The sequence below is a fragment of the Triticum aestivum genome, chromosome 7A (assembly GCF_018294505.1).
Source record: "Triticum aestivum cultivar Chinese Spring chromosome 7A, IWGSC CS RefSeq v2.1, whole genome shotgun sequence".
In the NCBI taxonomy this organism is placed as follows: Eukaryota; Viridiplantae; Streptophyta; class Magnoliopsida; order Poales; family Poaceae; genus Triticum; species Triticum aestivum.
Window position 1 is genome coordinate 397493827 of NC_057812.1, and position 12561 is coordinate 397506387.

Genomic DNA, 12561 nt, shown 5'->3' on the forward strand with positions numbered 1-12561 from the left:
CAGAAAAGTGGGTTTGGAGAGGTCATGACTTTAGTTAATGATATTCCCACTATTTTGGAAGAGTGTAAACTTTCCATGCATGTGCATCATGTAGAGAAAATTTTATGTGATAGCTATATTGTTCAATTTTACTATGATCCTACATGTAATTATAATGAGAGAGGAAAATATGGTTGTAGAAATTTTCATGTTACAAAATTATCTCTCGTTATGTTGAGATTGCTATTGTTTCTTTCTTCTTCCATGCATATGCTAGTTTTTGCTTGTCTTGATAATTTGTTTGCTTATAAAATGACTATGCATAGGAAGTATGTTAGACTTAGATGTGTTTCTCATGTATTTTGTGATGCTCTCTTTGTGCTTCAATTCTTGTCTTTCTGTGGGCATCATTGAAATCTCAATGCCTAGCTAAGGGCGTTAAACAATAGCGCTTGTTGGGAGGCAACCCAATTTTATTTTTGTTCTTGTTTTTTTGGACCTGTTTTGTAATAAGTAATTCATCTAGCCTCTGGTTAGATGTGTTTTTGTGTTTTAATTAGTGTTTGTGCCAAGTAAGACCTTTGGGATAGCTTACAGTGATAGTTGATTTGATCTTGTTGAAAAATAGAAACTTTTGCACTCAGGAAAACAATTCTCATGTTTAGCAGACGCATGATAAAATAGTGATTCTTTTTGCAGAAGATTAAGATACAAATTTCCTCTGTTGTCCTAAGTTTTCAGAATTTTTGGAGTTCCAGAAGTATTCGAGAGTTACAAATTGATACAGACTGTTCTGTTTTTGATAGGTTCTGTTTTCTTTGTGTTGTTTGCTTATTTTGATGAATCTATGAGTAGTATCGGGGGGGTATGAACCATGGAGAAGTTGGAATACACTAGATATTACACCAATATAAATAAAGAATGAGTTCACAATAGTACCACAAGTGGTGATTTATTTTCTTATACTAACGGATCTCATGAATTTTCTATTGAGTTTTGTGTTGTGAAGTTTTCAAGTTTTGGGTAAGGATTTGATGGACTATGGAATAAGGAGTGGCAAGAGCCTAAGCTTGGGGTGACCAAGGCACCCCAAGGTAATATTCAAGGACAACCAAGAGCCTTAGCTTGGGGATGCCCTGAAAGGCATCCCCTCTTTTGTCTTCGTCTATCGGTAACTTTACTTGAGGATATTTTTTTATTCACCACATGATATGTGTTTTGCTTGGAGCATCTTGTATGATATGAGTCTTTGCCTTTTAGTTTCCCAAAATCATACTTGCTGTACACACCTTTTTGAGAGGGACACACATGAATCATGATTTATTTGAATACTCTATGTGCTTCACTTATATCTTTTGAGCTAGGCAATTTTGCTTTAGTGCTTCACTTATATCTTTTTAGAGCACAATGGTGGTTTTATTTTATAAAAATTATTGAACTCTCATGCTTCACTTACATTATTTTGAGAGTCTCTTTAAATAGCATGGTAATTTGCTTTGGTTATGAATTTAGTCCTAATATGATAGGCATCCAAGAGGGATATAATAAAAACTTTCATATAAAGAGCATTGAATACTAGGAGAAGTTTGATTCCTTATAATTGTTTTGAGATATAAAGATGGTGATATTAGAGTCATGCTAGTGAGTAATTGTGGATTAAAACGTTGCCAGGGTACTTCCCGTGACGAAAAACAGATATACGTGACACAAGTCCAACGTCGCAAAATAGAGGAAATTTTGTAGTGAATTAAAAAATCTCTCACCGAACATGAGGTAGGCTTATGGTGGTTGGTGTATATTGAACGGTGAAATTCTTCTACCATGATGCATGGTTCGAGTTATTCATCTGAATGGATTCTCCTTGTTGATGCGGTCTTGATGGCGCGAGGGTACCTCCAGGTGAGCATCGATGCGTCAGGGATGATAACGATGCCCGACGATGAATTAAATTGGCAACGTAGGCAGAGCCTATGTTTGTGAAAGAAGTAAAAAAAAGTTATAACATGCATATGTCCATGTTTTTTAGGCAATGCATATGTACATGCTTTTCTTTCGAGGGAAACATACCCGTGCACTCGAGAAGAAGTGCAGCAGAAAGAAGCATCAGGGCTTGGTCAAGCGGACATGCTCTACAATGGGTCGATTGATGTTGTAGCATTTACACATGGGCGCCTCAAACAATCTTCAAACGCCCGGGCGGACGACTTGACCACTGATCGGTCAAAACAAAGATCTAGAAAGGCACCTCAAAGGGGTCTCAAACGCCCGGATTGACCAGCAACCCTCATATCCAATCCAAATCTGGAGCGGATATGGGGCTGCCCGGGCGTGTCCTCCATGTTGGACTGGCATTAGGGGTCCCACGAGAAAATACCCATAAACCCGATGGTCCAATCAGTGTCTCCCCCAATGGGGTATGAACGCCGCGTGGCGCTGCTCTGGCCCACTGCATCGAGGGCCAAAGTCCGACTATTTAAGTCAGACGGCTTCCCCCAATTCAAGCCACATCCACTTCCTCCCTCTTTTACGCGCCAGCCTGAGCCATCGACCTATCACCCTCTCTGCCTTACTCTTATCTCGCTATTCGGCTTCACTGTGGCCCGTCAAAATAAGACAAGTTATGCTATGCTAACGCTGGAGCGTCGCTTCCAAATGTCGGAAGAGATCCGGGCGAGGCGCACTGCCCGCATTACAGTCGGCTTGCTTCGGAATTGTCGAAGCCGGAGGAGGAGGAAGAAGAAGAAGAGGAGAGGAGCAGCATGAACTATGTTCGAATTTGTTTATATTGCGGGTGAAGGTCTAAGGCAAACGTTGGACAATTTCGCAGACAAATGATATGTCCGCTTTGGGGCGTTAGGACATCTCCAACACTGACTCTCAAACCGCCCGCATACGTCGTACTATGTTGTGTCATTCAACGCGGGTTTGTATCAGTCCGCCGACCGGTACATATGCACTTTTTCCTGCAAAATAGAGATAAAGTGGGGGGGGGGGTGATTTACCGGAGCCTAGACAGTAGACATGTAGGACTCCGATACCCCTGGCCCAACCAAAACCCCTCTCGATCCCATTTTCTTCCAGTCCGGCCCTTCTCCCCCTTGCTTTGCATCCGCACCATCATCCTCCGATGCCACCGCTATACCTCTCCGGCCAACACACATGCATTGCTGAACCTCCGCAACCAGCACCGACGCACCCGCTCGCTTTTTACGACGGTGTCGTCCACCCAGGGCACGTTCATAGGCAGGTACACTCCACCCCATGTCGACGACATCCATGGTGGCCACCACGCTCCGTAGGTGTTCGGTCAAATGTTATTGACCTTATTTTCAAACGACATGTAATTTTCTTAAAGTAAGGAGGACGATGGGATACTCTACCATGTAGGATGAGTTGTTGTGCGATGTGTGGTTAGACATATCCGCGGGTTTCATAGGCAGGAGCGAGGAGGACCTTCAGGCAACAAGTGCATGAATTGGTTCACGCGCAAAAGCATATTGCGCCCTACGACATGCACATCATCCATGATCGCAATGTGAGGTGGTTATTGTATCGATGGTACGACATTCAGACCTCTGTCACTAAGTTTTGTGGCGCGGTTGATATGCTGGAGGCAAGGTAGCCATTGCGCGCGGCAGAGGAGGACATCATAAGTTTTGCTTTTTCTTGCTCACTTGTTGACCGATTCGTTCATTCATTCAATATTGCTCTACACATTGTATAGTCCGCATGCGCTGTCGTAATGTACCATGGGATGAAGGAATGGTCATTTATGCACATGCACTGTTGGATGAAGCTGAGGCGGTATGTGTAGGGCGACAGACCGTTAATCTCGTTGAATTTGAACTATTATTGTACTAGACTAATTTGTAGGCCACGTGGATGATTTGTGCTATTTTCTATCCGAACTATGATGAAATTCATCGTGTTTACACGAATTTCGTCTAGTTAATTGAAATCCGGCTTCACATATATGCGAACAACATTGTATGACCGTCTTCGGTCAGTGTCTCTGAACTATTTGCGCCCTTGCCCCTGTTTGAGAAAGAAAATGGGTTTCTCCGCTCTCCATTCCCGATCCTCAGTGAAAGAAAACCTACCTCCCTCACAAACGACTTTTTTCCTCTCCACCAGAGCGGTACCCTTCCGCTTCCTCCCCGCCCCCAAGCTCCGATCCCACCCAGTGCGGCTCTAAAATCTCCCCGGCAGTCTACCGCCGCCGGCTCGCCGCACAGCGAGCTTCGCGTCGCCGCCGACGTCTAACCCCTCCGCCTATCACGCGCGCGCGTCGCTTCTACATCACCTTGTCCCTGCTGTCTCTCGACCCGCGATCTCGGAGCATTGGTTTCTGAGGTACTACGAGCTTCTATTCATCCAGTAATAATTACTTAAAGGCGTACTAACCCTCCACTAATTCTGGGTGCACAGCATCCAGATCCGCCCCTTTTGGGTCGGAGGTGCTCGCAGTGATGGTGAGGACGGAGGCGGCGGGCGCTGCTCTTGCGGTGGCCCTGTTGGCTTGTATGGTGGGGGCTGGAGCTGATGGCTCTGATCACAAGTACAAGGAGGGAGATCGTGTCCCGCTCTACGCGAACAAGGTCGGCCCTTTCCACAATCCAAGGTATAACGGTCTCGTGATGCGCCACAAGCTTTTGTAGTTCATGTCTGGTCCCGTTGTCTGTCTACAATAGACGCACGAGTTAGGGCTTCGTACTGCTGTCTGTGATGCTAACTAAGGCTAAATGAGAATAGGATTGCTGCCGAATTAACACTAGGAATTCCTGTTGGCACTTATTTGTAATTATTATAACTAAGCAAGCGCAAGTGGGGTTATTCAATGATAGGAGGGAGGCAAGAGTAGTTAGTATCAGTTTTTGTAACTCGAATTTCACTTCATAAACTGCGACCAAGTAGTATGGATGTCCCAGTCATAAGGAAAAGAAATCTCTGCTGGTAATGATGCCTTCTACTATGGTAATTTGACAGTTCAAGCACCACTTCAACAGTTTATGTTACTAAATAGCAGCTTTGTGAGAATTGAATTGCTTTTCCGTCAGGCCATGATCAGGATAATTCAGTTACTCTTTGTCTATTGCAGTGAGACATACCGGTACTATGATCTACCCTTTTGTGCACCAGGTTTGTACTTCTTAGAGATGTCACATGCCTTTTCTTGTTACTTGCTCTATTTAGCAATTCGTTGATTGGTTATGCCCAAGTCAATTTTCCTTGTTATTGACTGCTGCATGGCCTGCAATAGAACACCCAAAGGACAAAAGAGAGGCTCTTGGGGAGGTTCTAAATGGTGATCGGTTGGTTGATGCACCATATGAGTTGAACTTTAAGGAAGATACGAACTCCAAGACTCTCTGCAAGAAAACATTGTCCAAGGAGCAAGTCGCCAAGCTCCGGGATGCAGTTGCCAAGGATTACTACTTCCAGATGTATTATGATGACCTGCCTTTATGGGGATTCCTTGGTAAACTGGACAGGAACAAGGAGCATGGCGGTGGAAAGTGCCTTCTGTTTAAGCACATCCACTTTGACATCATGTACAACAATGACCGTGTCATAGAAATCAATGTTCAGACAGATCCGAATGTCGCTGTGGATATCACAGAGGACAAGGAAGTGCCGGTAGAGTTCTCTTATTCAGTAACATGGAAAAAGACAGACATTCCTTTTGAGAAAAGAATGGAGAAGTACTCCAAGTCTTCCTCTATGCCGCAGCACCTAGAGATCCATTGGTTTTCAATAATTAACTCATGTGTAACAGTGCTTCTTTTGACTGGCTTTTTGGCAACAATCCTCATGCGTGTGCTCAAGAATGATTTCATCAAGTAAGATCCTAATCATTTCATTCCATTCCCATCGCATGGAAGCTTTACTAAATACAGTTTTCATGCCCCTGTTTTTTTGAAGATATTCTCATGAAGACGAGTCCCTTGAAGACCAAGAAGAGACTGGATGGAAGTATATACATGGCGACGTCTTCCGTTTCCCGCAGAAAAAATCTCTTTTTGCAGCAATCATTGGATCTGGATCTCAGCTTCTTGCCCTGTAAGAGTTTCCTCGGTTCATTATATTTTATGATCCAGGCTATGCCATAATGATCCTAACATGTAACAAATGCTTCTCATCCAATAGTGCAATTTTCATCTTCCTCCTCGCGATTGTTGGGGTCTTCTATCCATACAACAGGGGAGCCCTTTTCACTGCCCTTGTAGTCATCTATGCTCTTACGTCTGGTATTGCTGGCTACACAGCCACTTCCTTCTATCTTCAGCTGGAGGGAACAAACTGGGTAAGGCTTGCATTAGTGGTTGGTTTCTTCAATGAAATCCTTTGGTGTTATATTCACAAACTCTGCCTTAATGTTTCAGGTGAGAAATCTGATATTGACTGGCTGCTTGTTCTGTGGGCCACTTTTCTTGACATTCTCCTTCTTAAACACTGTTGCGATAGCGTACAGTGCTACAGCAGCTTTACCTTTTGGTACTATCATTGTCATTATTCTCATCTGGGCACTTGTAACCTCTCCTCTCCTAGTGCTGGGTGGTATAGCTGGGAAAAATAGCAATACAGAATTCCAAGCTCCTTGCCGCACAACCAAATATCCACGGGAAATCCCTCAGCTGCCCTGGTACCGAAGCACCATTCCTCAGATGGCAATGGCAGGGTTTCTCCCTTTCAGTGCTATTTACATCGAGCTGTACTACATATTTGCCAGTATCTGGGGGCATAAGATATACACCATCTACAGCATCCTCTTCATTGTGTTCATTATCCTAATCATCGTCACAGCGTTTGTCACAGTGGCGCTCACGTACTTCCAGCTTGCAGTTGAGGATCACAAGTGGTGGTGGAGGTCAGTGTTCAGGACATCGCTTCATCTTTGGTTATCCTCGTCTGTTACTGTTTTTGTTTTATTTATGTTTACTTAGATACTTATTTGTTGTCTTTGGACAAGAGAATGGATCAGAACTGAGATAGGAATCGTAGGGAAATATGCAGTTCATCAATTATCCGGTAGATGGAAATGGCATGCTGGATCAATAGTATCCTATATTCAACATAAATGCACAGTATTATTTAAAGTTGTCTATGGAAATGCTTCAAGTCATACATAAAGTACCACAACTTAAACTAAACACTTGGCACTGTTTGGAACTTGAGTGGCACTTGAGGAGAAGACTCATCATGTATGAGGAAACCACATTCTACATTCTTGGATCCTCACATCTCTTGGACTTGATGCATACATATTGGGCATGTTGTGTTTTCTTGATGCTTATCAATAAGAGTTTGGGACAATTGTCAATGTACCATTGCAAATGTGTGCAATTGTCAATATACCATTGGAACGTGGCAATATCCCTAAAAGTTATTTTGCTTCGATTTGCAGATCTGTCCTTTGTGGAGGCTCCACTGGTATTTTCATCTTCTTCTACTGCATCTACTACTACCATGCCCGGTCAGACATGTCAGGCTTCATGCAAACATCCTTCTTCTTCGGCTACATGACCTGCGTCTGCTACGGTTTTTTCCTCATGCTGGGAACTGTTGGTTTCCGTGCATCGCTGCTATTTGTGCGACATATTTACCGTTCCATCAAGTGCGAGTAATCTACACCAGAGTGGTGACATCAGACATGGCACCCGGGAAGCTCAAGAGAAGCAAACCGACAGAGATTGCTTCTGAATTTTGTGTCCAAGCAAGTTGCATGTCCTCAATATGAACCTCTTCTCAAATTACATTATCGTGCAAGTTCTATTACGAATGATGATGTAATGTGTAGAACAGATTAGAGTCAACACTATGATGTTACACTTGTATCTACTGTGTTATTTAGTCCAATGTGATACATTAGTTTGTTCCTGGATCCTGTGTTTGCTTGGTTGCTTGTTAGAATTGTGCTTACCTGGTGGAGAGCACAGTTTGTGAAAGGTTTTTTTTTGCGAGTATGCAAATTGCGTGCCATATTTTTATGGAAGGCAGAAAGAGTCATTGTCACATCCCAGATTTCTCAAAACTGAATGTTTGAAAATTCACAGGGAATTAAACTTTTTCCAGAAATACTTATGTTTGTTTGCCTTCAGTTAGAATTAGGATAAAAACTGACTCAATAGATTGATAATGTGGCCCAATTGAACTTTTGGGGATTAATTAGAAACCCTAAATTGTCATTTAGGGGATAATTATAAAACCCAATGTGGAGCCACATGTTTTTAGAGTGACCTTGTAACCCTAGTGATAGTTGGAATCAAACCTCACAAAGCCCCACACCACTAGTTGAAACCCTAGGTTGAGTTCTAGAAAGTTAAAAGAAACCCTAGTGGGGTGAGCTAAGTAAGTAAGTAAAATCCTCAAAATAATTGAAAAAACAAATGTTCAAATTGGATAGAAGACAAACTCACTGAAATTTAAACAGTAACAAAATCCAAATGAGAAAATGGAAATGGCTATCATTTTGGAATGCTCCATTGGCAGCTTTCCATTCGCATGTGGAGGGTCCTTGCCTCCTTGGTGTTGCTACACATAACAAGGTTGTACTCATGAAACATCTACGTAATTTTCTTAATGGCCACAATTTAACATGGGCGCAGCTTATTTGGAATACCTATTACTCCTTTGGCCCTTCTACTGTTAGACATGTTGGATCTTTCTGGTGAAAAGCCATTCTAAAGCTTTTGCCTAAATTCAAGGAAATTGCTACTTGTACTGTGGCTCAAGGCACTTCTGGCATATTTTGGCATGACAATTGGGACAATGGTCCTCCTAAAATCCAATTCCCGAAGTTGTTCTCTTTTCTTGTTAATTGCTCGGTCTCTATGGAATAGGTTTTTGACTCTAAAAGCTTTGAGGATCTTTTACACAACCCCTTTCAATCCAAGCTTTGGCTCAGTTTTAATAAAATCAGATGATCTTGACTCAAACTTAGCTCACCACAAACAATGACAAATTGAACTATTGTTGGAATTATGCTTTTCTTTCTCTTCTGCCAAACTCTACAAGGTTTTGATACAAGGGGAGGTTGTTCATCCTATCAGTATGAAGATTTGGAAATTAGCAGTACTCCTGAGATACAAGATTTCTGTTGGTTGCTCCTCCATGACAGACTGAACACCAAAGATCTTTTGCATAGAAAATCATTTCACTTGCCACCATTGTGTTCTATGCAATGAATAAAAGGAATAATCTACCTTGCATCTTTTCTGGGATTGCACCTTTGCTTTGCAATGCTAGGATAAGATTATCCCCAACAAGACGAGAGATACTTCCATGCTTCAAGAGATTAATTAATCTGTTCCTAGCTGAGTTGGGTAATGGTATTGCTATGAACATCATAATCATGGGCTGCTGGTACATCTGGATGCAAAGATTTTTTTAAATGGCAATCCTAGCATTCTGTTGTAGAAGATGTTACTCAAGAAAGACTTGATCTTGGCGAGACACAAAATCAGCCACAAGTTTCTTCAAGTTCATGACTATTGGATAGAATCACACTTATATTCACTAAAAAAATTCTAGTCCTTTGTAATTAATCTCTCATGTTTCCTAGAGCAGGCATTGGTTAGATAGGTTTTAGACCCTTCTTTTTGTTTTTGATGTAAATATACTTTTAGCAAAAAATTAGTGTAGAATGATTGTTCTACAGTCTCTGGCTAAAAAGAAGAACAAGCTCATGTTGCTTTTCCAATATGGAGGGGTTGATGTCCAGAAACTATGCAACGAGCATCCACTCTCGATGTCAACACGTTGCACTATGTTTTTTTGAGGGTTAATGTCGCTGCTTTATTTAAAACTCCGCAAAGCCTGGAATGTCATCCGAGATTACATCCAAAATGAAGTCTAGGGACACCCCCAACCAAACCTTACATAACTCATCACCCACACCTACTCTAGCCAACTTATGCGCAACGACATTTGCCGAACGTGGAACCCAAGTCACTTTGGCTACTTGCTTCATCTCCAACATTTGCTTGATGTCATGAATCCGCGGACCCACCGCTGAGAAGTTCCTGCCATCTTGATTGATCATCTGCACTACATGCTGGCTATCCAATTCCACATGGACATTTTGAGCTCCAAACTCCTCAGCCACCTGTAAACCTCTCTTGCATGCTAGAATTTCAGCAGCTTCCGGGTCTGCAATGTTAGGAAAAAGATGGCTTACCCGGCTAAAAAAGCACCATTGTGGTTCCGTAGCACTGCACCGCCACCCGCCTTAACTCCGTCTGAGTTAATCTTAATCCATCCCTCCGCCAGAGCTTCTCACTTCTGCACTTCCTTCACCTCTCTCGTGCGCACCTTGGGCTGGTGAGCATTCGTCCAATCCAGCTATATGAGCATGCACTGCTTCCATTATCACATGTGGCTGCTGAATCCTGTTTCCGTCCCTCGCCTCGTTCCTCGCCAGCCATAAACCGTACGTCGCCTAAATCATTGCCTCCTTCTCGTCGTCGGATGCACCGGAAAACCACTCAAGAAGCCATCGAGCTAGCGCGCTCTGGGTATCAATCTGACCGGGTGGGGCTGCCACCACAATACCTTTTTCCGAACGCAAAAGCTCCCAGAACTGAGAGGAATGCTGACATGCCCAGAAGCGATGTAGAATGGTTTCTTCTCTTCCGCATGCAACACAAAAAACACCCTGTTTGATCCGTCATCGGTGGAGTTCTGATCCCATAGCCAGTCCATTACGTATCATTCGCCACATATGAATCTTCGCTTTCGGTGGCGCGCTAGTATCCCACAGCGCCATATATGCTTTGTGTTTCTGAACAGGATTGGACGATTCATGTTGACCCGCCCTCTATCTTCTCCTCGACATCCACAAGTGGTAGGAAGATTTCACAGTAAAGACGCCGTTCTTGGAGAAGTTCCAGGCTAGATAATCCTCTGTGCCCGGACCCCCAACTGCTATCTGCGCAATATCCCGCACATCTGACTCAGAGAACATGTTGGCAAGTTTACAGAAATCCCAGCTCGTCCCATTGTTGTTCAGGAGGTCAGCAACTTTAGTCGTCCCCTGGACATATAATTGACCCAGTGGTCTCAAATATCCATACCTCGGAATCCAATTATCATGATGTATATTAATCTTTGAGCCATCACCCACATGCCAAACCAGCCCCTCTCGGAGGAGATCCCTGTCATGAAGAATGCTCCTGTACGTGAAAGAGGAGTTAGAAGGACAAGTGGCGCTGAGAATCGTCTCATCTTTGAAATATCGGGCCTTTAACACTCTAGCACAAAGTGAAGAGGGATTAGTCAGAACCCTCCAAGCTTGCTTAGCGAGTAGAGCTTGGTTGAATCCTTTCGGGTTTCTGAACCCCAGACCCCCCCTCTTTCTTTGATTCACACATCTTTTCCCAAGATATCCAATGCACTTTCCTTTCGCCATTTATCGCACCCCACCAGAATTTTGACGAGATTGAAGTCAAGTTCCGACATATCTTCTTCGTGAGGTGAAAACAACTCATGGTAAAGGTCGGTGTCGCTTGCAAACCTGATTTGACGAGTACCTCCCTCGCCGCCTTGGACAACCCCTGTCCCTTCCATCCCGTTACCTTGCCTTTCGAGCATTCTGTAACATACTTAAAAGTACCTTCTTTCGACCTACCAACCAGTGTTGGCAGCCCTAGGTACCTCTCACTCAGCGCTTCAGACTCAATACCAACAACCTGTTTCAGCTCAATCTTTGTTTGTTCATTGCACCCTCTGCCAAAGAAAATAGAAGACTTCTGCAGGTTCACTTTTTGCCCCGAAGCCTCCTCATAGCACCTCAAAATCTCCTTAAGAGTGGTCATGCTCTCACTCGACCCCTCCAGGAAGACAATGTTGTCGTCTGCAAATAATAAGTAAGTTACATGGGGGCCAGTGCCCCCGAAATAAACACCCTTAAGATTATTATCCTCCTGAGCTCTTTTCAGCAGAGCCGAGAACCCTTCAACACAAAAAAGAAAGAGACACGGTGATAATGGATCTCCCTGTCGGAGCCCCCGGGAGGGTGAAAATTGTCTAGAACAGCCCCCATTAATCTTGACAGAAAATCTTGCTGACTTGACACACCGCATGACCATGGTTATCCATTGTGGCGCAAAACCAAACCGAGCCATCATTCTCTCCAAAAAAACCCACTCGACCCTGTCATAAGCTTTCATCATATCTAGCTTTACCGCACACAAACACTTCTTCCTTTTCCTCATCCTAACAGCATGGACACATTCATACGCCACCAAAACATTGTCCGTAATCAGACGACCAGGGACAAAAGCGCTTTGTTCCTCAGAAATAAGAATTGGGAGGATCACCTTCAGTCTGTTTGCTAGGACCTTTGTAGCCAGCTTGTACAAAACATTACATAGGCTGATAGGACGGAATTGAGTAAGTAGTTCTGGAGCATTTACTTTTGGTATCATAACAATAACAATATCGTTAAAGTCCTTCGGGCAAGCCTCACCATTGAGAAAAGCCCGTACTGCCGTGCAAACATCCTCCTTAACCAAAAGCCAGTGTCTTTGGTAAAAAAGTGCAGGTAACCCGTCCAGTCCCGGCGACTTGGTAGGTCCCATTTGA

At 43.5% G+C, this 12561-nt stretch overlaps 1 protein-coding gene across 1 annotated transcript; it reads left to right on the forward strand.

Moving 5' to 3' along the window:
- The first annotated feature begins 4035 nt into the window (after positions 1 to 4035).
- On the forward strand, positions 4036 to 7857 carry LOC123147090 (transmembrane 9 superfamily member 2). Its single transcript, XM_044566329.1, has 8 exons — positions 4036 to 4332; positions 4408 to 4600; positions 5078 to 5118; positions 5240 to 5819; positions 5902 to 6039; positions 6127 to 6283; positions 6363 to 6847; positions 7385 to 7857. Exons 2-8 carry the CDS (start codon positions 4449 to 4451, stop codon positions 7602 to 7604), a joined length of 1773 nt encoding a protein of 590 aa, XP_044422264.1. The 5' UTR covers positions 4036 to 4332; positions 4408 to 4448; the 3' UTR covers positions 7605 to 7857.
- Positions 7858 to 12561: the final 4704 nt, after the last annotated feature.

Excerpts from the sequence above, each read along its gene's own strand:
- LOC123147090 (XM_044566329.1), top strand. The coding sequence starts at position 4,449 with ATGGTGAGGACGGAGGCGGCGGGCGCTGCTCTTGCGGTGGCCCTGTTG. Across the intron at positions 4,601-5,077 it reads GGCCCTTTCCACAATCCAAG|TGAGACATACCGGTACTATG; the intron begins GTATAACGGTCT and ends TGTCTATTGCAG. Across the intron at positions 5,119-5,239 it reads TCTACCCTTTTGTGCACCAG|AACACCCAAAGGACAAAAGA; the intron begins GTTTGTACTTCT and ends GGCCTGCAATAG.